This window comes from Neovison vison, chromosome 12 (assembly GCF_020171115.1).
Source record: "Neovison vison isolate M4711 chromosome 12, ASM_NN_V1, whole genome shotgun sequence".
Classification (NCBI taxonomy): Eukaryota; Metazoa; Chordata; class Mammalia; order Carnivora; family Mustelidae; genus Neogale; species Neogale vison.
Window position 1 is genome coordinate 689,194 of NC_058102.1, and position 27,660 is coordinate 716,853.

Below are 27,660 nucleotides of genomic sequence, written 5' to 3' on the forward strand. Positions count from 1 at the left end.
TGTTTTATTGATTTTTTTGCCTATCCTGAGTCTATACTACCCTGTTTTAATTCCAATAGCTTTATAATAAGTCTTAATATTTTGTAGTGTGAGTCTTCTGACTTTGTCCTTTAAGATTTGTTTAGGTTTTCTTAGACTTTTGCATTACCATATAAATTTTAGAATCGAATTGTTAATTTAACCCACACCCCCCCCCACAAATCCTGCTAGGATTTTAATTTTGGTTACATTGGATCCATAGATCAATTTGCGTGAAACCTAACATTTTATCAATATTGAGTCTCTCAACCCAGGAACATTTATTTCTTTGATTCTTGTCAACAGTGTTTTGTAGTTTTCAGAGTACAGATATGAGAGACTCCTTTTGTTAGATTTACTTCTAGATCTGTGATGTTTCTTAGAGATGATATTGTTGAGTTTCACTTTCTAGTTATTCTGCATATATAGAAATACAATTAATTTTATTGTACTGACTTGGCATTTGGTTACTTTGCTAACTAGTTCTTTTTTTTTTAAGATTTATTTATTTATTTGACAGACAGAGATCACAAGTAGGCAGAGAGGCAGGCAGAGAGAGAGAGAGGAGGAAGCAGGTTCCCTGTTCAGCAGAAAGCCTGATGCGGGGCTCGATTCCAGGACCCTGGGATCATGACCTGAAGGCAGAGGCTTTAACCCTCTGAGCCACCCAGACGCCCCCATTTTGCTAACTAGTTCTAATACCTAGTAGATTCATGGAGATTTCTTATATACACAGTCATCATCTGTAAATCTTTTCCGTTTTTAGACATTTTATTTCCTTTTCTTGCATTATTGCATTGGCTAGTACTTTCAGTATAATGTTGAACAGAAATGATATAACGGACAACTTTTTTAGTTCCCAAACTGAGGGAGAAAAGCGTTCAATATTTCACCATGAAGTATGCTGCTGCTCTAGGTTTTTTAAAGGAAGTCCTCTTTTATTCCTGGTTTACTGATAAATTTTTTAATGAATAGTTATAACATTTTATCATGTGCTTTCTTCTGCATCTATTGAGATGATAATATATTTTTAACTTTTAGTCTATTAATGTGGTATATTATATTGATGGATTTTCAAATATTAAACCAACTTTATATTCCTGGAATAAACGTCACATTGTCATATTGTATTGTTTTGTACAACTGGATCTGAGTTACAAAGTTAAGGATTTTTATGCCTCTTTTAATGAATGAGTCGGCGGTGCTATTCTTTCATTATAATGTCTTTGTTAGGTTTTGGTATTAAATTTATGACCACCTAAAAAGGAATTGAAAGAGTTTATTATTTCCTTATTCAATGAGAGGGCTCATATAAGATATTTTCCCCCCTAATGTTTGGAAAGATTGATCTGTGATGCCATCTAGACCTGGAGTATTCATTATGGGAAGTTTTTAGTTAGGGAACTAATTTCTTTTTAATATTTTTGTTTATTTATTTGATAGAGAGAGATCATAAATAGGCAGAAGGCAGGCAGAGAGAGAGGGGGAAGCAGACTCCCCGCTGAGCAGAGAGCCCGATGCGGGGCTCGATCCCAGAACCCTGAGATCATGACCCGAGCCGAAGGCAGAGGCTTAACCCACTGAGCCACCCAGGCGCCCCTAGGGAACTAATTTCTTAACCAAAAATAAGCCTACCAGGATTTTCTGAGGTTTTTTGGTCAGTTTTGATAAAGCTGTTTTTATCAAGGAAAATACTAATTTCCTATAACTGTTGAATTATTGGCATGTGGATGTTCATAATATCTTATCATTTTAGTATCTGTATAGTCAGTAATGATGTTCCCTTTTTCATTCTTGATATTGTAAATTTGTGTTTTCTCATTTTTCTTGATCTAGAAAAAGTTTATCAATTAAAAAATTGTTTCAATGATCCAACTTTTGGTTTCTTAATTTTCTCTATGGCACATTTCTTTTCTATTTAACTGAATTCTGCTCTTTATTATTTTCTTTCTTTGACTTTCTTTTTGTTTAATTGTTCCTTGCTAGCCTGTTTGGATGGTAGCTCAGATAGCTTTCCATTTGTTTTTGTTTTTTTTTAAGATTTTATTTATTTATTTGACAGACAGAGATCACAAGCAGGCAGAGAGGCAGGCAGAGAGCGAGGAGGAAGCAGGCTCCCTGCTGAGCAGAGAGCCCGATGTGGGGCTCGATCCCAGGACCCTGAGATCATGACCTGAGCCGAAGGCAGTGGCTTAACCCACTGAGGCACCCAGGCACCCCTCCATTTGTTTTCTAATATATGAATTTAAATTTATAAATTTCTCTCTAATCACTATTTTAGCTGCATTATAATATTTTGATATGTCATATTTTTATTATCATTCAGCTCAAAGTATTTTTGAGATTCTCCTTTGGTCCATGTTTTTATTTCTTGTTTATTTTATTTTTTTAGAAATTTAAAAAAAAAATTTATTTATTTATTTGACAGAGAGAGATCACAAGTAGGCAGAGAGGCAGGCAGAGAGCGAGGAGGAAGCAGGCTCCCTGCCGAGCAGAGAGCCTGATGCGGGACTCGATCCCAGGACCTTGAGATCATGACCTGAGCCGAAGGCAGCGGCTTAACGGACTGAGCCATCCAGGTGCCCTGCTTTCGGAATTTTTATATCTCCCTGACAAATTGATCCTTTTAATATTAGAGAGTACCTCTTTTTTGTTTTTAGTAATGACTTTATGAAATTTTTGTTAATATTTACTAGTAAATATTAGTGTTATCTAAATATTTACTAAGTATCTCTAAGTGACATTTTATAACTAAACTCCTTTTCCACGTGTGATCAGATGGACAGTAATTCCTCACTAAAATCCAGCACCCAGAATACATTGTGTTTGCCCAGGAAGCCCCAGAGTCGGTTTGCTCAGATTGAGCCGTGGTCGGGAGCACACGCGGCGTCAGGCTGTCCCGTCTGTTCCCTCGCGTCTCTCCGGAGCGGCCGCTCCTCTCGCCGGGTGTTTCCAGGATCTGGGCCTGAGGAGGACCGCCGGTTGTTCCGGAGCAAGCCCGGCGTCGGGACTCTTCTGGCTGTTGCCTGGGCCGGTTTACTCTCCCCTGCCCCCTCGGTGGACCCTGTGATCGGGCGATGGGCGCCGGAGACCTGATGAGCGTGGCCTTTGGTTTCGCCACGACTCCTGGGGGGTGAAGCTCTGGCCCTGACTTGCCATCTGGCCGTGCCGTCGCCGGTGCTGCCTCCAGTCGCTGGACCAGAACTGGCCAGACACCTCCGTGGTAGGGTTGTGTGTCCTGTGGCCACGTGAGGAGCTGTGTCGGGGCACCTGGTGATGGCCCCAAGCCCCTGAGTGGGGGTGGGGGAAAATCCCTCTGCGATGGGACTGCAGGTTGGGCAGGAGGGGGTGCCGGAGGTTGACCGGAGAGCACTTCCCGGGGGAGGCACACGGCCCCTAGGTGCTCTGGCGTCCCCACCGCTGCTGCACCTGCTCTCCCGCCCCTCCCCTCCCCTCCCGGGGCGGGGGGCAGGGGCCTTGAATAGCCGGGAAGCGTAGAGACGAGGAACTGCCCCCTGCTCAGCCTCGGTGAAGTCCTGATCCTTCCAGAAGGTGTGCCCAGGTGCGGATTTTAGTCTCGGGTTTCCAGGGAAGGTGTGGGCATCTCTTATGGCCAAGGGGGAGGATTGTTTGTGCTTCTCTCTCTCTCTCTCTCATCTACCGGACATCTGGACTGGGTCTGGCCAGTGACCGTCCTACTCCTTGACGCTCCAGCGGTCTGCCCTGGGGGCTCCTGCCTCTGCACGCCGCCTCTGCATCTTTTTGTGTCCCCCATCCGAGGCTGTAAGGGTGTCAGATGCCTGGAGGTCACCTGAGGCTCCCAGTGTCCCAGACCGGGAATCCCAGCTCGGGCCCCTCCAGCCAGGGCAGCCCGGGGTGTGAAACCAAAGGCCGGGTGCCACGGAGGGTCACTTCCGGGCTGCTCCTGTGGGTCTCCGTTCACTGCGAGTTTCCAGCTAAATGGAAACTGGGGATAATTAAGACTCTCTGTGTCTGTGGAGATGGGATTTGTGACTTTTCCTGACCCTCTTACTGTGCTGCAGTTGACAAAGATTTTCTAAGTGACAACAGGCGACCGTGGTGTGTATGGTTCCGTCATCTGTGTGTGTGAGTCACACTGCCTGGGACCCTCCTTCCCTGGAATGTACTGGCCTTTTCTACTCTCAGAATGTGTTGTACGAGACGAGATGTTCTGTACCATTCACCTACGAAGCCATTAGCCCTGGAGTTGTACTGATGGGAAGGTTTTAAATGGCATTTTTATGCCTCTTCTCTTTTTTATAAATTGGTCTCACCAATTGTTTTTTTTTTAAAGATTTTATTTATTTATCAGAAGCAGGCAGAGAGAGGAGGAGGCAGACTCCCTGCTGAGCAGAGAGCCCGATGTGGGGCTCGTTCCCAGGACCCTGAGATCATGACCCGAGCCAAAGGCAGAGGCTTCACCCACCGAGCCACCCAGGCGCCCCGCACCAATTGTTTTTTAATATTATTAGTTGTAAACCTCTGGCTTGACTAATCCTCTATTGGATTTTTAAAAATATTTCATCAGTGTCTCCTTTCCGTTAATTTTCTTGTATTTCTTTGGGTTTGAATTTACTGTTCTCTCTAACATCTTCAGACAGACGCTTAACTCACTGTTTTTAGCCTTTGCTATTTTCGAATATACGCATCTACAGCTAAAAATCTCTGTATAAATACAACCTAACTACAGCCCAGAGATCGGGTGTTTGGTATTTTAACCATCACTTAGCTAAGAAGTACGCAGTGCTTTCCACCTCAGCTCGTCTGGCCGTGGGTCACTCGGCGCACGTGTGCGGACTGACCCCTGACGCGGTCGCTCTGTGGCCACCCGACCTCCTGGAAGGTGTGCTTTCCCTCACGCTGCCGCGTCCTGGAGGCGGGTGCAGGGCCTGGGCGTGCTCACGCGGCGACGTCGCGATCTTCGTCCTCGCAGACCTTTGTGTCCTGCTCGGTCCCTGACAGCCCACGTGTGCGGCACGTGTCTGTGGCTTCCGTGTCGCGTCCTGTCACTCTGCCAGCTGTGGCTTCGCTCATTCGAAGCCCATGTCTTGGACCGGGGGTGCCGGGGGCCGTGTCCTTGTGCCTCCCAGCCCCTCCCACCCTCCCTCTCTTCTGGCTTTTGGCGCCGCGGACCCCACACGGACGGAAGCACTCCGTGGCCTTCCTTCCGTGCTGGGTATCGTGGGACATCGACACTGAGTATTTTTCCCAGTCGCTGCTTCGCCTTCTCCTTTCCTTAACAGAGCAGAGCATGTCATTTTCCCAACTTTAACTTATACGGCGGGTGCTTTCTGCCAGACGCTTTGTGTGTCGAGCTCTCACGTGAGGCCCGTGGTCTGCGGCACATGAACGGTTCGTGTCCTCCGCTGGGTTTGGTTTGTTTTCTGCATGTGGACCTGCCGCGGTTGGAGCCCCCCTGCCCCCACCAAGGGCGTCGCTGGTTTTGTCTGTATTGGTTGGCCGTGTGGATGTGGGTCTCCGGGGCCCACGGAGGGAGGAGGAACAGCGGGCGGGTGGATGGGCGTCCGCTGCCGGCCTGTCCCCCTGTGATGCTCCTTGGACATCCAGGTGCCGGGAGTCCCGGGGGTGTCAGGAGGTCACGCCGTGTCGGGGGACGGCCTGGGTGTGGTGGAATTGAAAGCCACCCGACAAGGTGAGCTGGCCCAGGGAATGCATATGGACTGGAAGCATGGAGTCTGAGGTCAAGGCCCAGGTAGTTCAAGGTTAGGGCCTAGGGAGAGAGAAGGGGCCACGGTGAGGAGGGGAGGGGGGCCAACGGGAGCAGGGCTGGCTGGCCAAGAGTCTGGTGGTCCAAGGAGCCAGGGCCAGGGGAGTGACGGCGGGATTGGCTTATGTGTGTGCGATGATAGCATGAGCGGAGCCCAGCAGAGGGCAGAACGCGGGGGTGTGGAGGGGAGGGGACGCAGAGAGGCGGGTTTTCATCTTAATCTTTAAGGTGTTTGCACTAGAACTTGGTGAGTGCTCCTGGGAGCCTGTGGGCCAGAGTCAGGGGAAGGAGAGGGAGGGATGGCCCAGACGGAGACGGAGGGGTGTGGTCGTGGTGTGGTGTGGCCACAAAGCGGGTGGGGTGCCCAGCGAGGACAGAGGGAGCCCAAGCCAGAGCTGCCGGGGCTGGGGGCTAGGGGCCGAGAGAGGGCATCACCTGGGGATGGCCGGCTGGGGGGTAGAGCCTGGGGAGGACGCTGAGGGCTTGCTGGGGAGGGTCTGGGGGCCGGAGGTGGGCTGGGCTTCCTTCCCAAGCAACCCTGTGCAATCCACCTCTGCCTGGATGTCTCTTTCTCTCCTGCAGAATTAAAACGAGGAATTTCCCAAGACTGGACTTCTTCCCCCAAATTAGACAGATACAAAATAGCAAGACAATTAACAGAAAAGGCCATCAAGGTAAATGCCCTTTGGGGCTGGAGGGACACTTTTATACAGTTTCATTTATTTCAGCAATCTCTTCATCCAACATGGGTCAAGACTCACGACTCTGAGGTCAAGAGTCACAGGCTATTCGGACTGAGCCAGCCAGGCACCCCAGGTGGGGGAGGGTGCTTTGTAAATGCGGAAACTTATTTCGGAACCTGGAGAGCCGGTGGGCTGCCTCTGATGCGCTGAGTTCTCCGGCTGTGGGCGGTCCGCCGGCCTGGGCTGGGCCCAGACCCCAGCGCAGGGACCGCGGGGGCACGGGGGGCAGGGGCTGGTGTTGTCTACCCGGGAGTAGAGGGCCCGTCTGCAACCCTGAGAGCACCAGCAGCCTTTGCCGGGGGAGGGCCGTATTCTGGGGCTTTGCGCTGAGCTGGGCTCTTGCTCAGGAGGCCGGCGAGTGGAGCGCGGACGTCTGCATCACCTGTGGGGACCTGCTCCTGAGGCCCAGTGCGCAGCTGCGGAGCTGGGGTCCCCAGTGCAGGGTCACGGTGTGACCCTGGGCGCACCAGCTGCGCACTGGCCAACTGCCCTGCGCTGGGGAGCGGGACCCTGCCGCCCGCCAGGTCCCCGCGGCTGTGTGTGCTCCCGGCAATGTCATACCGACCGGCCTACCGGCGCGGTGATCTGCAGGTTTTCCCCTGAAACCTAAAAGCTGCTGAACATCCAGGGCCGCAGGCACTCCTGTAAGCATAGCGTTAGCTGCTTCCACGGGCCTCTGTGTTATACTACTTCTCTTGAGATGTAGTTTGAAGTATTTATGATTCATATTATTACTTTTCATTGATTGGGAGTTCTTAAAACTAGAGTTCATGAATGTCTATACTTCTGGGCTTTTTTTCTATTTTTTTCACGTACACAAAATTTTTTCATTTTATTTTTTATTTTATTATTATTATTTACTTTTATTGAAATTCAACTTAATTAACATATAGTTAGTGCCTTTTCAGGTTCAGGCATGGAGGTCAGTGACTCACCAGCCGCATATAACACCCCGTGCTTGTTCCCTCCCAGCCTGTCCTTCGCGCCCGTCATCCGGTTACCCTGTCCCACCCCCTTTCCTCCAGCAGCCCGAAGTTTGTTTCCTAGAGTTCAGGTTTTCTTGTGCTTTGTCTCCCTCTCTGATTTCGTCTTATTTTATTTTCCTCCCTCCATGCTCCTGCTTTGTTTCTTAAATTCCACGTATGACAAGATCTGTGATCATTGTCTGTCTCTGACTCACTGACTTTGCTCAGCATAACACCCACCCACTTCATCCATGTCACTGCAAACGGCAAGATTTCATTTTTGATGGCTGCATAGTATTCCACTGTGTGTATACAGCGCATGTTTGTCCGTTCATCTGCCGTTGGACATCTGGGCTCCTCCCACAGTTAGGCTGTTGTGGATGTTGCTGCTATGAACTTTGGGGCACACGTGCCCCTTCAGATCGCTATGTTTGTACCCTTTGGATAAATGCTGGGGTGTTTTCTAATTATGTTGTTACTGATTTCTAGCTCAGCTGCGTACGGTTGTGGGTGCCCTCTGCGTCTAAATGTGCTCTGACTTGCTTGGAGCCCAGTGTCTTGGCGTGTCCCGGGGAGCCGACTGGGCAGAGCAGCTTATCTGCGCAGTTCAAGTCTTCGAGGCCGACTGGACCCTCTGGTTTGCGGGTCCGTCTCTCACCAAGAGAAGCACGTTAGATACCCTTGGGCAGTGTGGATCCCTTCACGTTGTGGCTGTCAGTTTTTACTTCATATAACTTACTGCTTTCTTACCAGGAGCAGACAAAATATCTTCTTGGTGAATTCAGTCTTTCTGTAAATTATGGTGTGATTTTCTTTGCTCTAGGGTTTTCTTTGGTCCTAAAGGCTGCTTTGTCTCATGCTTAGATCCTCTTATGTTCTACTGTTCTGTATGCGACTGCCTTTGACTTTCTCTTGTAAACAGCGTGGACTGGGGTTCTAGAAATCCAGCCGGCATGCCTCACCTTCTTCCTGGGGCCTTCAGTGTGTTTATCCACAAGTGCACCCCTGGGGTCCACGGGCATCACCCTGTGTCCCTGGCTGCTTCCCTCGTCCCGTCTGCCTTGTCTGGTCAGCTTCCCCCTCATTTTGTGCCTCCTTGTAGACTGATTGCAGTTTAGATTCCATTTCCCCTCTTATATCTTACAGGTCTCATGCTCTGTTTTACTTCCTTTTGTGGTTCCCTGAGGAATTTTATTCTGTTCATTAAAACAGTCTGCTTTTCCAAGGTCGTTCGGTTTGACTGTAAGCATGGCTATAGTTCGGGCTGGGGCACAGGGTGCTGGTGCTCTTGCCGCCGGTCACGTTCCCTGCCTGCCTCTGCATCACCGCAGCCCCTCCGTGGCCAAGGTCATCCCATCCCTCCGTCCTGGTGCACAGCCCTGTGGGGGACGAGGGCAGGCTTTGGACAGGTTTCCTGCACAGAAGGAGGCCGAGAGAAGTCCTTTGAGCTGCTGGGTGTTTCCTGTGACCTGGACTCACAGCCTCCGGCCCCAGGCACGAGCTTCCTTGCGCGTGTTCCTGGGAGAGGCATGCAGGTTCTCCTTGTGGGAACTATAGGGTATGTCGACTGCCGATGTGGGTCACAAATTGCCATGAGCTTAAACATATCCATTTGTTATCTCACAGCTTCTGCGGGGTCCTCTGCTCGGGGTCCCTCGGGGCTGAAATGAGGCATCAGCTGGTCTGGGGTCTCATCGAGAGGCTCAGCTGGGAAGGGATCTGCTTTCAGGCTCCCTGGGCTGGTTGGCAGGGCTCATTCCCTTGAGGCTGAAATGCTGGTTTCTTCAGAGCTGACTGTGGGGAGAAAGTCTCTGCTGCTTTGAATCTCCAAGTTCAGGGATGCCCTGGACCCTCTTTTCAAGAAGTGCTCCTGATTAGGCCAGGCCCACCCACGAGAGTCTGTCTTTTGATTCGTTCAAAGTCATCTAATTAAGGACACCATGAGTTTGAGCCATTCCCCTCCTGCCCAGCCCTCCCTACCTGCTCCTACAAACTCGTGAGGCACTAAGCTAACTGCTGAGCCTGCCCTACGGCTGTCACACTCTGGGACCCTGTCCAGGTGAAGGTGTGCAGGCTGGACCTCAGCAACATGGGCCCAGGGGCTCTAGCATGACCGTCACTCTCCCGTCTCCCATCCCTCAGCTGGGACGACCTGGGTGCACACCACCTGCTGCCATCTCTCTTCCTGGTCCCCAGGCAGCTGTGTTTGTTTCCACGCTCACAGGCGAGTCCCCAGCCCCTGTGCTGGCCTCAGACTGTTGGCCTCCTGTCCCTCCGGCCCTCCTTGGCTGCTTGAATGGCTCTTCCCTCTCACTCCTCGAACCTCAGGCACCCAACCCCTCACCCCCAAGCATGAGAGACCGAGACCGTCACCTTCGTAGAGAAAAGAAAGCATTAGAGTGCAAGGCGCACGAGGAGCGAGCGTGCACACGGTGGGGCCCTGCCCCGTGCCCGCACGTGTGCGCACTCGGTGTTTCCGTGCGTTCCTCTTGGAGCGGGACTTGAGGGTCCTCCCTCACAGACAGTTAACCGCCTTGCATTTCATTCTTTAATTTAAAATCTGCTCTTGCAATTTGAGGAAAAGAAGATTTTCTCCATCTACGGGCACTACCCGGTGATACGGGCCACCCTTCGAAGAAAGGGCTGGGTGGAGAAGAAGTTCCACTTTTTGCCCAGGGTCATCCCGAATGTGGACGATGACAATGCAGGGGTGACTGGTAGAGTATCGAAGGTGTCTTGTCCCTCGGTGTAAGGCTTGTGTGTGTGTCTGACACACCTCTCCGGGGAGTGCCGTTCTGGCCCTCAGGCCCCGTGACCCGGGCCTCTCCTGCGTGTGCGGGGGTCTCCCTGGAGCCATTGCCCTCCCGGCCTGCCTTCCCAGCCAGCCCCACACCAGGCCTGTGCTTTCCAGACCTGGTGCCCCCGTCCACGCCCACAACAGGCCACCCGCCCCCGTGTCTCGGCCGTTGTCGCTGTCCTTCAGGGGCCTCACCCTGTGTGTCCCTCCTCTGGCCCCGGGCCTCCCACTGCAGACCGCATCTGTGAGTTCTTGGCCCCAGCGTCTGCACAGGGCCGGCTCCCACGAGGTGGCTCAGACCCACGTGAACCTTGTCACCATCCCACTCCCCACGCCCTGCCCCACCCCACTCACCCCCAGGCTGTGTGGCCCCCAGGTGTGGCCCGACCCTGGCACTGCACCCGGCAGAGGGCCCGAGCACCTAAGCCTGATGCCGCCCTGCCCCGTGTCGGGACCCGCGAACGTGCCCCGGGGACGCACTGCCGCGGAGTGGGCAATTGCGCTGTGGCCGCAGTGGCTGCCGGCTAAGGGGCGTGGGGCCGCGCCGAGGGGCTCGCCCTGACCAGCTGACGGCTCTCCGGGGGTCGTGTTTGCAGAACACAAACACACTGAAGGCAAAGAAAATCAAGAAGCAGCTCTGGAGACGACAGACGACATCCACGATGTGATGGTAGGTCTCCACCCTGCGCTCCCGCGGCCGGACGGGCCCCCCTCTCCCCATGCCCCTCACAGTCACCGTCCCCAGGCCTTGTCCCGGGGACAGGTGGCAAAGCCGGTCACACCGGGCTCTGAGCTTGTGGTGTCCGAGTGCACCCGTGTACATGCGTGTGCGTCTCTGTGCACGCGCGTGTGTGCATGTACACATGTGCATCTGTGTGTGTGTGCTCGTGTGTGTCCCCATGCACCGTGTGCGACATGGCCTTCATACTGCTGTCGACGGCTGATGCCACCTTGAACAAACGGGACTCATGCCAGAAAGTGACAGCAGAAGCTCGGACGTCGCTGCGAGCAGGAAGGCGGGCTGTGAGTCCAGGTCTGGGACAAAGTTTGGGAAGTGATGCTGGCGGCCAGCTCCCCGCTCCCTCCGGGCACTCCTGTTGGCACTGGGGCAGGGGGAGCCAGTCCTGCCCTCACCCGGGGTTGAGGTAGATCAGCCCGTGTTGCTGAAGAGTGGGTGTGACTGCAGAGAGTGCCGGACTGCAGAGAATGGTCCTGCAAGGTCTTCAGGGTGTCAGAATTTTGGAAAAGGTGTTCCTTTCCTTGTATCTCTTTGGGAAGAAATTTTGACCACACAGGTGCTTGGTTTGTGCACATAGAATCAGAGCTGCCTGGGCTGCCCTGGGTCTCGTTGTGGCCGTACGGTGAGGTCCCCGTGCCCCGTTGGCCCTGGCCACCTGCTCCGAAGGGGGGGCAATGAGGGGGGCTCAGTCCCAGTCTCTGGGACAGGAGGCAGTGCATTCACACCACGCCCACACGTGGCATGTTCCTGAGCCCCACGGGGCACCCACGGAGCGGGCAGCTCAGACCTCGCTCAGCCGCACGCACAGGGGCCCCTGTCGGTGAAGAGCCTGGCCTTGCTTCCTGAGCACAGAGGCCCCGCGTGTGGGCTCTGACCCCCAGTGCGGCACACCGTAGCCCCCAAGGAACACGGTGGCCAGCCTTCCAGACCGGAGAGACACAGAACGCACACCTCAGGTCATTTAATACCTGATTTGCTCAGTGTGGAGGTGCCTCAGAACGCTGAAAGAAGAGCTTCCCTCTGACCCGGCAGCTGCACTCGTGGGTGTTTGCCCAAAGGCACCAACGCAGCGATGCGAAGGGGCACCTGCGCCCAGGCTCGCCGCAGGTCACCTGCGGTAGCCCCTGGGGGAGAGCCCAGATGTGCGCGGACGGACGGCTGGGTGAGGGGCGTGGCTCACATCCGTGGCGGGAGAGTGCGCGGCCGTCGGAAACGAAGCCTTGCCGCTGGCAGTGACGGGCACGGGGCTGGAAGGCGTGACGCTGCGTAGAGCGGGCCGGTCCGAGAAAGACAATCGCGACCTCACTCGTGTGTGAGACTCCAGGAACAGAACAGGGGATCGCAGGGGAAGGGAAGAGAGAGAGAGAGGTGGGCAAACCACAAGACCCTCTTAAGGAAAGAGAACACACTGAGCTCGATGGGGGACGGGCCTCAAGGAGGGCCCTCGTGATGCGTGCCTGGTGTCACACGAAAGTGACGATCCTGAACCCGCCGTCGGAAACCGATTTTACTGTGCACGCCAACTGGCTGGAATTCAAAGAAAAACTTGGGAAAAGGCTGATTTCCCTCACTCTTGCTTTCATCCCGACACCCAAAGATACGAAGCTTGGACAGAGGGTATTGGTAAGGGTCTTTTTCTTGCCAGTCCAGGTTGGTAAAAAACGAAGTACCGTACTTCCTCTGGACTATCAAGAGGGACGTGGTCGACTATCACAGCCTGAGCTGCGACCAGATGCTGAACCACTACGGGAAGACGGCCTCCTTCACCACCAAGGTGAGATGGGGCAGGGGCGGCGGGCGGGGCAGGTGCAGGGCGGCACCTCGTCTCCTGCGGCTCCGTGGCTGAGTTTGGGGGGGCGCGTGTGGCCTGGCCACCTCCGGGCTCCTCCCCAGGAAGACCTCCGCCCGGGCAGGGGCCGCTGCCCGTGTCTAGAGGCCACTAACTCCGGCTCCACTCGCACCGCCAGAGCCCCAGGCACCCTTGGCCCTGTGTCATGCCTCTGCGTGCACAGGCCGAACCTCAGGAGGGGCGCAGTGGGGGGGATGGCTGCTTCCAGAGCCCGCATAAACTCTGTGTCCCGCAGAGGCCCTAGGTCCCAGGGAGAGCCAGGCCACCTCCCCTGCACAGGGCCTTTTGGCTGCAGGGGGCATGGGCATCTCCTGTCCTCACTGCCTTTTGGTCCCACAGCCCATCCCGTGACTCCCAAGGGCTGAGGTCCGGGGCGGGGTCAGCCCGGGTGGAGAGGCCTGCCGGTACCCATGCAGGAGAGGTGGGGTAGAGCGGCTTCTGGGCAACAAGGAGACCATCCCCTCCACGGGCAAGGATGACAAAGAGGGTCAGGGATGAGGCTCGCACTCCCCCGGGCTCCCCACGGGCGTCCGGCCCACGCATCCCCACCCAGCCTCAGCAGCTGCCCTCCTTCAGGGGGCAGCCAGGCCACGCTCCCTGCAAAGACCCCATGCGGCTTGCCCACCGGTGTGCCCAGCAGCTCCACGCCTGCAGCTCCCGGGCACATGGCAGTTTTCCCCAAACGGGGCCCATGGTGAGTGTGCCCAGGAGCTTGCTCCCTCGTCCCTGGTGCTCAGGCCCAGCACCCGTTAGGGACCCACCACCCCTGTGCCCTCAGATGGCCCCGGCCTGCACATGGGGTCACCCCTGCTGTTGAGGCCAGCTGGCTGGGGGCCGGAGGGGCAGGGAGGCTGGGCAGGGGTCTGCTTCAGGAGGCGCCCCTCTCTCGAGAGCCCTCTGGCCTGGGTGCCGCCAGCCAGACCTGTGGGCACTTAGGCTGGCCTGAGGGGCCCGGGGTGGCCTGCGGGGGTCTGACGCGCCGCTGTCTCTGGAGATCGGGCTGTGTGTGAGCATGAGGAGCCTGCCGTGGTATGTCCACGCCGACCCTGACTCCTTCTTCCCCCGCTGCTACGGCCTCTGCTCGGAGAGTGAGAAGCAGGAATTCCTGGGTAAGTGGGTGGCCGGAGGCAGAGACCACCTGGCATGGGGCCCACCTCCTGCTGAGGGGCAGCAGGAAGGGAGGGGGCTGGGCCACAGCTGCAGGGCCGGGGGCTGGTGGGGGCCGATGGCAGAGGGCCTGCTCCCGTCCCAAGGCCCAGGAGCTCAGCTCCATTTCAAGGGGTAAGGACGGGTCCAGAAACTTCCACGGGCAGTGTCTGTGAAGCAGGAGGCGTGGGAGGCTGATGGAGGCCAGCAACTTGGTTCTGACTGGCTTCCTGGGGGAGGCCGGCGTGGGGGTGGTCCTGGGACCCAGGTCTGAGCAGCTCTGGGCAACGGGCTCTGGCCTGAGGACAGAGGGAGGGTTCCTGGTTTGACCTGCCAAGAGAGACAGAAGGTGAAGGTCGGAGCAGGTGGGCAGTGTTCGTTCGGGGGCGACTGCATTTCCCGAGCACCTGGTCTGGGGGAGATGCAGCCTCTACCAGCACCCATGCCTTGGGTCCTGACCCCACCCGGGGCTCCCATGGGCAGACAGACGTGGCAGGACAAGGAAGGGTCTGTTGGGGCTGGAGGTGAGAAGTGCAGGGGAGGGGAGGGCATTGAGCAGGGGGCGCTCAGAGAGGGGCGCAGGGTGAACACCGGAGGGAGGGAGGTCTGAGGGACAGGCTGGAGCAGGCCACGCGCCCGAGTGTCCACAGGGCACAGGGGCCAGGAGTCAGCTCGGGGCAGGGGCTGTTCTGGTGGAAGGAGCCTAAGGGAGAAGCCTCGGGCCCTGGAGGAGCTAGGGAAGGCAGTGGGTGTTCTGGATCTTTTCACGGTGGCAGCAGCTGTGGGCCGGGCCAGTGGGGCCCCCACTGAGATGAGCAAGGAGCAGGCTTGGGTTTGGTTTTGGCGAGAGGGTACTGGAATTTCTTGTAGGCCCCCCAGAGGGCGTGGGTTGGAGTGGAATTGGGTGAGACCGGCCTCAGAGCCTGTGTCTGTGGGACCCAGAGCGGCCTTCTGGGCCAGGTGTGTGTGGCAGGGCCCTTCTGGCCGTCCACACCGGCAGCCCTGGAGGCCAGCCTTCCCAGGAAGGCCCGGAGAGGCTCCTGGGACGGGGAGGGTCCTAGTGGGTCCACAGGAGGCTTCTGTCCTCTGGTGCGGGGCAAGGAGCAAGGGCAAGCGCTGCGGCAGCCAAGGGGCGTGTCCCTGAGTGGACGAGGGAGAGCAGGGGAGAGGCAGGGAGGGCCCGCGGTGGGCGGTGGACTGGACTCCCATCTGCGCAGGGGCAGAGGGAGAAGGTCTATGCCGGAGGTGCGGGCCGAGGCAGAGCGAACCGCCCCTCCAGGGTGGTGGGGGCGGGCGGGAGGCGGCCATGGGCCGTGGGGCCGCGAGGCTGAGGACGGCTGGCGCTGGCCGAGGTCCCTGGTCCCCGGCGCCGGCAGGGTGGCGAGGCCATGTGTCCTTTCAGACGATTTCCGGCGCACGGCGGCCTCCAGCATCCTCAAGTGGGTGGTCGGCCACCAGAGCCACCGTGGAGGCCAGCCCGGCGGCAGGGCGGAGGCCTGCGACCCCGGCCCCAGCAGCCGGAAAGGTGTGTGGGGGCGCGGCTGCACCGTGCCGGGAGGGCCGTGCCGGGAGGGCCGTGGGGCCGCGGGTCCGGGGCGGATCGTCCTCCCCGCTCCGCAGAAGAGGGGGACAGGGATGGGCTTTCCCGCGTGGTGCGGGGCCCATGAAACCCAAATAAGTATCGTGCTGTCCCTTTCTGAGAGCGTCCGTGGTTCCCACGGAGGTGGAGCAGGAGGCACAGGGGTGTCCTGCAGCCGCCCGGCCCGTGGCCTCCTCCCCGCGCAGCCGCACCGAGGCACGTTTGTTCCGACCTGCGAGCCCACGTCGGCTGGCGCTGAGGGTCACTCTCGTGTGGGGCGTCGTGGGGCTTTGGGCAAACGTGTTGTCATCACACGGCGTGTCTTCTCAGCCCACGCGTGTCCCCCCGTTCCTCCCGCCCCCCCCACGGTGTCCTGTAGTCCCGCGATCAGGGCTCCGTCTGTAGTGACCTGTGCCCCCGGACGGCGAAGCCCACCAGTGCTTCCCCGACCCCCGCCCTTCGGTGGGACAGGCTGGCGGGCGGGCTGGGGCGGGCCAGGCTCTGGGGGGCGGCTGCGCTGGCCCCGCCTTGCTGAGAACAGAGTGGCCCCAGCGTCCAGGATGCTTACCTTCCCTTCTTGCCAGAAGGGGGGGCCCTGCTCCCACATTCACGGTGAGAACCAGGTCCAGGTCCCAGAGGGAAGACCGACCGCGTACGGCCCCACCCCAGCTGAGCTCCAGGGTTTGGGACAGGGACTCGCGCACACCGAGCCTTTAGCCGGTCCTCAGCGGCCGCTCAGGCTTCCTCACCTGGTGCTGGCGTCCGGGGAGCTTTTGGCTTCGGGGTTCTGTTGCCCAGAGCGGCGATGGCCTGGATCTGCTGCCTTCCTGCGACCGGGCGACGCTTGGCCACGTGACCTCGGCTCTCCGGTGGAGCCAGGAAGAGCCGCTGACTCTTCTGTTTTCCTTTGTACTTGTGAGGACGGATTGCCCCATCCAGCTGCCTCTGTGCCCGACCAGAAAGCAGAAGTGCAGATTTTCACATTTAAGAGCCTGTTTTCACGTTCCGGGCATTTCTCCCGAACACAGTGTAAAGACGCACTCTGTGACCTCTGTGGCCACCGTGCGACCTGCAGCACTTTCTCCGGGTCCCTAACTGCGGGGGTCCCTGGCCCGCGATGTCTCGGCGCCCACCCCCTGTCCCCAGCCCCACGCCGGCGTGTGGAGTTGGTTCTGTGCACCTGCCAAGCCCCTCACTGCTCCGGGCTCCCAGCCAGGAACCAACAGACGGTTGCCGGTTGTCAACTCGTTCTCCTTTGGGGACCAGGGGGCCGGCTGCCTTGGGTGGGAGCTGGGCTCCTGGAGGCTCGCTGTCACCCTGACAGGAGGATTCCTGAGACCCTCGGGTGCAGCTCAGCTCCAGGGCCCCGGGAGCATGAGACGCCCTGTAAGAGTTTGGGTGCAGCCACCAGGAGCGCCCCAGCGTGCGGGAGTCAGGCAGGACGGCTCCCAAGTTCTTACTGAATGCGCAGTGTGCGCTCAGGAAAGTAGAGGCTTCGTCGCAAGTTCGGAGGTCGTGCTGCATGGCCAGCCGCGGCCCGAGTCTGGTTGGAGGGCGCGTGCGGCGGGGGAGGCGCGCCTAGCTCCGGCGGGGTGCCCGGAGGATGCAGGAGTTCCCACTCCAGACCCCGTGCTTTGGTTTCAGCTTCCCAGAGTGCAGACTCCCGGCTCACAGGCCTCTCGGAACAGCTCGTGGACACAGCGTGCAAGGTGTGCCAGGCCTACCTGGGGCAGCTGGAGCACCGGGACATCGATGTCCCCGAGGACGCCGGCAAGGGCCTCACGGAGGACGAGTGGAAGGACCTGACAGAGCAGTACTACTCCCTCATTCAGTAAGACGCGCCTGTGCGGAGCCCTCCGGCCGCGCCCGCTGCCTGGTGCTCGGCGGCACGAGTGGGTGTGCGCTGGCCGCACCCGAACCAGGCACCTGGGGTGGCATCAGGAGCTGTGCAGGGAAGTCCCACCTCGGGGACATCGGGAGCACCCGTCTGGGTGTTGGGGTACCAGACCCACTGCCGCCTGTCCCAGCAGGTCCCTGTTGGCTCATAAAAGGAAGACCCCCTTGGGGGAACATTTGGGTAGCAGCGCCTTGAGCACTTTCCGCCCTGTTCATGCCTTTTACCTCCTTTGAGCCCCGCGGGTGGGCCCTGGGCAATCAGGACCCACAGAAGGCCCGGCCCGGCCCGGCCCTCTGGACTCTCCAGGACCGTCAGTGCCTCTTGCTGCCTGGGAACCCGAAGGCTGAGCCCGGCCTTCCCCCTTCTCCTGAGGGCCGGGCCCTTCGCAGGCTGCAGACCCAGCACCCCATTGCCCCCTTTTTCCGAAGTCTGACTTCATTGTGCCTAGATGTGGTTTTCCTTGTTATGTCCTCTACCTAGAGATTTTGGGGACTGCTAATCTGGGGGGTTGGAATCACTCATCAATTTTGAAACGTTCTCAGCCATTTCCTTCAAATATCGCTTCTGCCTCGTCCTCTTCCTCCCGGCTGGGACCCCAGCTCTGCGCACAGCCAGATGTGTGACCGCGTCTCACCCGTCGCTTTGCTGTGTCCTGGTTCCCTCGTCCTTTCTTCCTCTCTGAGGTTGAGTTTGTATATTTTCCATCAACCCGTCTTAAGACTGACCAGCCTTGTCTCCTGCTGTCTCCGGGCTGGGTGCGAAGCTGCCCAGCTCTGACATCAGCACTGGGATGCCCTTCTTGTGGCGTTTGTCTTGGCCCTGTCCTGGGTCGGGATTTTCAGCCTCTTCTCAGTCTCTGTAATCTTCGTGTGCCGCCCCTTGTCTAAGAAGGAAGCATGGACAGAAGTCATGCTGCTCCCAGAGACGGGGCGCTCACCGTTTCCTCCGTTGTAGGCATATCGTCGAGTCGATGTCCCCGGCCAGCAAGCAGGGAACAGGGCCAGCGGCAGCTTGGGCAGCTTCGCCGCGTTCTGGTGCCGAGTGTCTGGGGGGGACTGGAGGATTTCGGTGCCGACCCCCTCCCCTGGAGAAGCTTCTTCCCAAGTGCCACAGGCATGGGAGGGCTCACCGTCTTTGCAGCCCAGACAAAGCATCCTCATGCCCTGGGGGGAGCAGGCCGTGTGGTTTGTGTTTTGAGCATCACGAGACTTGGGTCTTTCACGTGGGCTGATGGGGTCCTGTGGCTTCTCGGTCCTCCAGAACGCCCTTCCGCTTGGGCCCGGCCTGCATCGCCGCTGCCACCCTGACTTGGCAAACACTCTTGGAGGATAAAATGGCTAAAAGACTCGGCTCACCCAAGAGAGGTTTTCTGGGCCGTGATATAGCCGACCTGATCTGCTCCGTTTGGAAAACCGTGGTTTGTCTGTTTTTTCCCACTTGTCCGGGCAGGCGTACCGGCCAGCCACGGCCCCTGCTTACGACCTAAATATGGACGCGTCCTCACCGTTACTAGCCTCGGCACTTTATCCTGCACCTGCGCTTGGCGTCTGTTTCCAGCTTCCCTCGGCAGCTCCGGGACGCGGCCGGGGCTCACGGCTGCTGGTCTTCAGCCAGACCCTCCCTTGTGCCCAGACAGCGTCACACGCGACAGCAGATCTCTCGTTTGTCAGCTCTGGTCGTCTGCTTCACCTCTCTCTCTCTCTCTTTTCCATTTTCTAGAAGATTTCATTTATGTATTTCTTTGGAGAACGTGCAAGTAGGGGGAGGGGCAGAGGGCGAGAGAGAAAGCGTGGCAAGCAGACTTGACGCTGCGCCCAGAGCCCAACGCGGGGCTCTGTTCCACGACTCGGAGATCACAGCCGGAGCCAAAATCGAGATCAGACGCTTGCCAACAGAGCCATCCAGACACCCCGTTTTCGTGTTTATTGTCGTAAAATAAACGCAACAAAAGTTGCTGTCCGAACCATTTTAAAATAATTCACTTAAGTATCTCAGTCACGTGCGACTGGCACCACCGTCCATTTTCATGGCTCTTTTCAATCTGCAAAGCTGGAAGTCTGTCCCCACTGAACACCGACTCCCCATATTCCCTCCAGCCCTCGGCCGCCAGCATCCACCCTCTGCCTCCGTGAGTTGGACTCCCCCAGGTGCCTTGTAGAAGTGGAATCAGCATTTGTCTTTTCATGACTGGCTTATTTCACTTATAATGTCCTCAAGTTTTGTCTACGTTATAGCAGGTATCCGAGTTCCCTTCCTTTTAAAGGATAAATACTACTTTGTTGTACATATATAGTACATTTTGCTTATTGTTCTTTTGCTGACGGACATCTGGGTTGCTCACCCATTTTAGCTCTTGTGACTAACGTTGCCGTGAGCGGTACTGGTACCTCTTTGAGATTCTGCTTTCAATTCTTCTGGGACTGTACCCAGAAAGGGGATTTCTGGGTAATATGGCTATTCTCAGTATCTCGAGGAACTACCACACTGTTTTCCACAACAGCTGCAGCACTTTACGTGCCCCCCAGCTGGGTGCCAGGGTTCCCATTTCTCTGCATCTTCACCAGCATTGGTTATTTCCTGTGCTTTTCGAAAATAATGTTTTAATGGATGTGAGGCCGTATCTCACTACAGGTTTTCATTCTCCTGGTGCTCAGCGGTGTTGATCGTCTTTCCATGTGCTTATCGGCCATCTAGTTTCTCCTTTGGAGAAGTGTCTGTTCAAGTCTTTGGCCCATTTTTGTTTTCTTGTCTTTTTTTTTTTAAAGATTTTATTTATTTATTTGACAGAGGGAGATCACAAGTAGGCAGAGAGAGAGGAGGAAGCAGGCTCCCTGCTGAGCAGAGAGCCCAATGTAGGGCTTGATCCCAGGACCCTGGGATCATGACCCAAGCCAAAGGCAGAGGCTTAACCCACTGAGCCACACAGGCACCCCTTTGGCCCATTTTTGAATTGAGTCACCTTGTTGCTGGGCTTTAGGGGCTCCCTGTGTGTTCTGGATGTCAGCCGCCTGTCAGATCCACAGCTTCCAGTCCCTCTCGCTGTGGGCATCTCCTTTTTACTCTGCTGGTTGCATCGTCAGACACACACGTTAAACCTTCTCATGAAGTCAGTCTGTGTGGTTTTTCCTCTTGTTGTCTGTGCTTTGGTGTCATATTCAAAATAACGTCGAGAAATTCGGCACCTTGAAGATTTTGCCCTATGTTTTTTTCAAGATTTTCGTAGTTTTTTTGGCCTTTCTATTTGGGTCTTTGATCCATTTTGAGTTACTGTTTGCACCTGGCTTTAGATAAGGGTCCAAATTCATTCTTTTGGTTGTGGATATCTAGTTTTCCCAGTACCATACCCAGTATCAAGGAACTGTTCCTTCCCTGTCGAATAGTACTGGCAGCCTTGTCAAAAGTCATTTGACTGTATGTAGGGGCTTTGCTTCTGGGATCTCTAGTCCGTCTCGTTGGTCTTGCTTCTGTCTTCATGCTGGTAACACTCTGTTCGATTGTTGTAGCTTTGTAGTAAGTCTTGAAATCAAGAACTGTGTGTCCTCCCACTTTGATCTTTTTCAAGATTGTTTCGGCTCTTTGGGGCTCCCTGAGAGTCTGTTTGGATTTGAGTGTGGGTGTTTCTATGTCTGGGAAAAACATCATTGGGATTTTGAATAGAGATTGTATTGAATTTGTAGGTAATTTTGCATACTATTACCATCTTAAGCAATATTAAATCTTTTAATCCATAAACATGGATGTGTTCCCATTTATTTGTGTCTTCTGTAATTTCTTTCAGCAATTTCTGTAGTTTTTGTTGTACCTTTCCCCTCCTTGGTTAATTCCTAAGTATTTTACTATTTCTGGTGTGATTGTGAGTGGAATTGCTTTCATAATTTCCTTCTCAGATTGCTTCTTGCTAGTGTACAGAAATGCAGTTTATTTTTGTTTGTTGACTTTGTATCTTGCTACTTTATACTCTGCTTACTAGAGGTAACGTGTTTTTTGGTGGAATCTTTAGGGTTTTCTGCAGATACATTCATATAATCTGCAAACAGATTTCACTTCTCCTTTCCAGTCTGCCATTTATTTCTTTTCCTTCTCTGATTGCTCCTGCTAGCACTTCTCTTACACTGTTGGATGTTGAGAATACCGTTCTTGCCTTATTCTTTGTTCTTTTCTTAAGTCGCCTCCACTTCCTATGTGTAGCCCAGCACAGGACTGGACATCAAGACCTGTGCTGAGATCAAGAATCTGATGTCATTTTTTATTTTGGTAACTTGAATATTCTCTCTCTTCTTAGTCCATTGAGCTTAAGATTTGTCAATTTTGTTGATCTTTTCAAAGAACCGACTTTTAGTTTAATTAATTTTCTCTATTTTGATTAATTCTGCTTTAATCTTTATTGATTACTTCATTCTACTAACTTTGCGTCTAGTTTATTTTTTCTTTTTTTAGGTTTTATTTATTTATTTAACAGAGAGAAACAGCAAGAGAGGGAACACAAGCAGGGGGAGTGGGAGAGGGAGTAGCAGTCTTCCTGACAGGCAGGGAGCCTCATGTGGGACTTGATCCCAGGACCCTGGGAACATGACCTGAGCCAAAGGCAGAGGCTTAATGACTGAGCCCCCCCAGTGCCCCGGGTCTAGTTTATTCTTTGTCTAGTTTCTTAAGTGGCAAAGTTAGGTTGATTTGAGATTTTTCTTGTTTTCTAACACAAGCCTTTATACCTATAAGTTTCCCCTTTAGCACAACTAGAAATCCCATATGTTTTTTTTTTTTTAAGATTTTATTTATTTATTTGACAGACAGAGATCACAAGTAGGCAGAGAAGCAGGCAGAGAGAGGGAGAAGCAGGCTCCCTGCAAGCAAGAGCCCGATGTGGGGCTCGATCCCAGAACCCTGGGATCATGACCTGAGCTGAAAGCAGAGGCTTTAACCCACTGAGCCACCCAGGCGCCCCCCCCCATATGTTTTAGTGTGTTGTGTCTTCACTTTCATTTGTCTCTAAGTATTTCCCTTGTGATTTCTCCTTTGATCCATTGGTTGTTTAAGAATGTGTTGATTTCGTGAGGGCGCCTGGGTGGCTCAGTCTGCTGAGCATTGGAGTCTTGATCTCAGCTCAGGTTTTGATCCTCAGGGTCAAGAGCTCAAGCCCAGCTTGGGGCTCTTACTGGAGAGCCTACTGAAAATAATTTTTTTAAATGTGTTAATGTCTGTGGATTTATTTCTCCACTTGATTAGATCTTTTAGCATGTATGTCAACAATGTTTTGTAGCTTTCAGTTTTCAGTTCAATGTTTTTTCAGCTTTCGTTCTTGCATTTCTTTCGTTAAATGCATTTTTTAAAAGATTTCATTAATTTATTTGACACAGAGAGAGAGATCACAAGTAGGCAGAGAGGCAGAGAGAGAGAGAGGGAGAAGCAGACTTCATGCCGCGCAGAAAGCCCGATGCGGGACTCGATCCCAGGACCCTGGGATCATGACCTGAGCCGAAGGCAGAGGCTTAACGCACTGAGCCCCCCAGGTGCCCCTGTTAAATGTATTCTTATGTGTTTTGTTCTTTTTGATAATATTGTGAATTAAATTATTTTCTTAATTTTGTTTAAGGATTTTTTTGTTGGCAGAATATAAAGATATAATTGATTTTTAAAAGATTTTCTTTATTTTGGAGCAAGAGGGAGCGAGCAGCTAAGAGGGGCAGAGGGAGTGAGAAAGCCAAGCAGACGCCACGCTGAATGCAGGGCCCAGAACGGGGCTTGATATCACAGCTCTGAAACCAAGAGTCGGATGTTCACCCAACTGTGCCACCCAGGCAACCCTAAACTGATATTTTTATATTGATCTCGTACCTGTGACTTTGCTGAACCCATTTAATAGTTCCACTACTTTGTACTCTGTGTGTGTGTGTGTGTGTGTGTGTGTGTTCCTTAGGATTTTCTACACATAGGACATGTCGTCTATGAATACAAACAGTTTTCTTTCTTCATGTCCGATGTAAGCTCCAGGAACTCAAAGTTGGTTTAACAAAAGTCAATCAGCAGGACCTCAGCCGCCCTTACAAAGTTACTTACGAAGTTCTGGTGCCCTACACGGGTGACGAAGCTTGAGGACAGTATGTATAAGTGAAAAATACAAAACTGTTGGGTTCCACGTACATGAGGTGTTTAGAGCAGAGATCACAGAGACGAAGTAGATGGTGGTACCACGGTCTGGAGGAGGGGTGGGGAGTGAGTGTTTAATGGGGACAGAGTTTCAGTTTGGGATGATGAAAAAGTCTCGGGGACAGAGGGGTGATATTTGCACAACACAAGTGTCCCTGATAGTGCTGACCCGCACCTGAAACGGGTAAGATGGTCAGCTTTATGTTATATGTGTTTTGCCACAATAAAAAACATTGAAAAGTTGTCAGTTGGTAGATTCTGTCACATTTAAGGGGTAAAGAAAAAAACTATAAGATCATCTCAATAGATGTAAAACATTGATGAAATTCAATACTGTGTATGTTAACTTTTTTTTTTAAGTGAGTTAGAAAAAGAAACTTCCTTAACTGGAAAAATTTCTATACAAAAATTCTAAAGCTGGGCACCTGGGTGGCTCAGTGGGTTAAGGCCTCTGCCTTCAGCTCAGGTCATGATCCCAGGGTCCTGGGATCAAGCCCCGCATCGGGCTCTCTGCTCAGCGGGGAGCCTGCTTCCCCCACTCCCTCTGCCTGCCTCTCTGCCTGCTTGTGATCTCTCTCTGTCAAATAAATAAATAAAATCTTTAAAAAATTCTAAAGCTAACATATTTCTTAATAGTATGTACTGAAAGTGTTGTCCTTGAAATCAGAATGAGACAAGAATGCCCACTCTCACGACGGCTACTCAGTGTGGACTGAAGGCCTGGTTAGTGTAATAGCACAGAAAAAAGGAAATAAAGGGCATAAAATCAGAAAGAAGCAAAACTATTTACTGATGACCTGATCGTGCATATAGAAAATTTTACAAAGTGACATTAGTTTAGTGAAGTCAGTAGACGGAAGGTCACCATACAAAACTGCGCTGTGCTCCTGTGTACTAACAACCATCACAGAGTGGAGTTCTCGTGCAATCTATAATCAATGACCTAAGAAGCATGTGTGTGTAATAAAGCCATGTTCATAAATTAGGAAACTCAGTGATACAGAGGTTTTTCCTTCCAGACTGACGTATAGATTCAGTGAAACCCCAGTCGGAATCTCGGCAGGGATTTTCCTCCAGGGCTTGAGTGGAAGGAATTGACAGATTCTGAAATTTATTTGGAAATACAAATGATTTAAGAAAAGCTAAAAACCCTTGATCAAGAAAAACAAAATCAGAGGAGAACTACCCTATTTCAAGACTTACTATAAATGCACCTAATCCAGAGAAGGCAGCCCTGGGCCGCTGGGCACTACCAGACAGCACCCCAGGACAGCGTCTAGAGACGAAGCCTCCCACTGTGGTCACTTACGACCAACCGCTAGGAAGGGCTAGTCTTTGTCCTAAACGACGCTTGAGCAGTCAGCATCCTTGTGAACCAAAAAGGTGTGTCTTGAATCCTGTCTCCTAAATACACAAAGATTAATTCAAGATGTACCATGGGATACGGGAGAGCCACAGAAAAGGAGAACACTGGCGTGTGTCTTCTGACCACAAGGAGGGCAAAGATTTCTTAACTAGCTCAGGAAGAGCGCTGAGCCTAACAGAGCCGGCTGATGCAGCTCACGGACAAACACCGCGGAGAGCGGAGAGACGGGCCCAGAGTGGGGGGACGCGCTTGCCCCGTGCTTGCCCCGCGCGGCCTCGCGACCTCTCAGGGTCTCTGGATCTTGCCTTGCAGCGGTGACGCCTTCATCTCCAGCTCGAGAAACCACTTCTCGCAGTGCCAGGCTCTGCTGAACAAAATCACGTCCGTGAACCCGCAGACCGAGATCGACGGGCTTCGCAACATCTGGATCATAAAGCCGGCGGCCAAGTCCCGGGGCCGAGGTGAGTCGGGCCGGGCGCGGCGGCCCCGGAGCGCGGCGGGCGTACCCGGGCGCAGGTGCGTGGCCCAGGGCTCCGTGCAGGGCCGAGGTGGCCAACGAGCCCGGATGTTGTTCCCAAGTTAAACTGGGCCGTTCTGTTCTTTTCACATTGCCTCGCCCGGCCTTGGCAGCCCGCTGGCCCTCGCTGCTGAGGCGGACGGAGGACTCCGACTCGGGCAACAGTGGGATTCCCGCTCCTCGCTCACCCGTGGGCACCGGCATTCCCGGAGGCCCCTCCCCGAGGCACGCACCTGCTGTCTGTGGTCTTTGTCCGATGGGCTCAGGGGCCGCTCCTTGTCCCGTGTGCCCTCTTTACTCCCAACGGCGAATACGGTGTGTTCTTTCTAAAACAGGGCTTTCAAGGTTAGAGAATCTTATTTTGGGTTTCCAAAGAACCAACCTAAGGCTGCATTTTTCCAGTTTCCTGTGAGGGTGTTTTCCCCGTCGGCTCTGACTTTAATGCCTATTAATTTCCAGTCTTTCTTGCGCAACAGTAACAGCCTTCGGTCCGGGCCGTCCCCGCTGGAGACCCCGCTCCCGGCCTCGCCGGCTCCTTTGTGTCGTGCGATGTTCCCACTTTCCTGAGTATCTAAATAGATTTTCAATTTGGGGGGATATTTTATTTTCTCCTTGAATTATTTGAAGAGTTTTTTGTTGTTTTAATTCCTAAGTGGTTCACTTTTACGTGATTTTAAAAAGTCTTCATTACTTTCTGCGGCTGCTGCTGCAACACCGTCCTTCCTGGCCTTCTGCCCGCCGTGCTCTGCGGCCCGCCCTCCACGGTCCGGCCCCTGCCCCTCCATCGGCTCTATCCGGAGCCTGCTTCTCTTGACGGAGGCATCCGTCTGCCGGCGGCTCCGTCCTCCTGTCCGTCTGGCCAGACCTTGCTCCCGCGGCAGACACCGGCGTCCCCAGGGATGCTCCACAGACACCTCAGCTGCTCACATCCGAACGCGGGGCTTCCTGGCTGGGCGCCGGCTGTGGCCGTGGCCGTGACGCCGGCTGTGGCTGGGCGCTGGCCGGGCGCCTCCCTGCTCTGAGCCCCGGGGACTGCCGAGGTTTGCTACTCCGCCGAGTCTGTCGTTTCTGGGCGGCTGGTCTCAGCTCACAGCTGAAAAGACGGGATTGACGTTTTGTGGGGAAAGACCCCCCCACGTGTGGCTACCCAAAGACCCCCCACCATCTTGGGAAGCCACTCCCTCCAGGCTTCAGGGTTGTCATGGCTGCGAAAGAGAGGGCCGGAGGGTCTGGTGGTGAGCCAACAGATGAGAGAGAGGCCTGTCCCCTCTGCTCAGATGTCACTGGTCACCAGGGAGTTGGGGACAAGGAACCGTGTGGCGGAGGAAGATCAGAACGGTGCACTGGTGTGTCGTGTTGTTTGTCCGGGCACCAGACTGCAGGCCCCGGGACGCCTGCCCCCTCCCAGTCTGCTGGCTCCCTGAGGCCCACAGGGAGCCCTTGTTCACCCCTTGTTCAGCCCCCTGAGCGAGGGCTCAGCCACCCCTCGCTGGCCGCCTTTGAAACATGCCTCGGTCCCCATCCCTGCCCCTCTCCATTCTGTCCGCGCTGCGCCCTGGGCTGAGCGCCGACCTCTTGCAGACATCGTGTGCATGAACCGCGTGGAGGAGATCCTGGAGCTGGTGGCGGCTGACCACCTCTCTGCCAAGGACAACAAGTGGGTGGTGCAGAAGTACATTGAGACCCCGCTGCTCATCTACGGCACCAAGTTCGACATCAGGCAGTGGTTCCTGGTCACCGACTGGAACCCGCTGACCATCTGGTTCTACAAGGAGAGCTACCTGCGCTTCTCCACACAGCGCTTCTCCCTGGAGAGCCTGGACAGGTCGGTGGGAGCGCAGCTGGATGCCACTGGGCGTGAGGGGACACGGTGGGTGCCCACCACACCTGCGGGACGGGGCGGGGTGCCGGGCCGGGCCTGCTGACCCCCGCCACCCCTGGACATACAGATGAGGAAGCGGGCTCAGGGAGGCTACGTGGCCCCCATCCCGGAGGGCCAGGCCCAGGCCTGGTGTTCTTCAAAGCCTTGCTCTGCACCCCAACATGTGTGTATCATCTCCAGAAAATCCCGAAAGCTCCATGTGCCGTGTGCCCACGAGGTGCCTGGCAGGGCCCAGGGGTGACCCAGCTAAGCGGCAGGTTCAGAGCCCC

At 54.7% G+C, this 27,660-nt stretch overlaps 1 protein-coding gene across 1 annotated transcript in view; it reads left to right on the forward strand.

Annotated features, from left to right (window-relative positions):
• TTLL8 (tubulin tyrosine ligase like 8) overlaps positions 1-27,660 on the forward strand; it is a 32,507-nt gene that overhangs the window by 1,126 nt on the left and 3,721 nt on the right. The window contains 10 exon segments of the mRNA XM_044226739.1: positions 6,350-6,441; positions 10,054-10,192; positions 10,869-10,942; positions 12,657-12,785; positions 13,855-13,977; positions 15,359-15,396; positions 15,398-15,531; positions 17,230-17,416; positions 25,305-25,453; positions 27,091-27,334. Coding sequence (XP_044082674.1) covers positions 6,350-6,441; positions 10,054-10,192; positions 10,869-10,942; positions 12,657-12,785; positions 13,855-13,977; positions 15,359-15,396; positions 15,398-15,531; positions 17,230-17,416; positions 25,305-25,453; positions 27,091-27,334 — 1,309 coding nt within the window.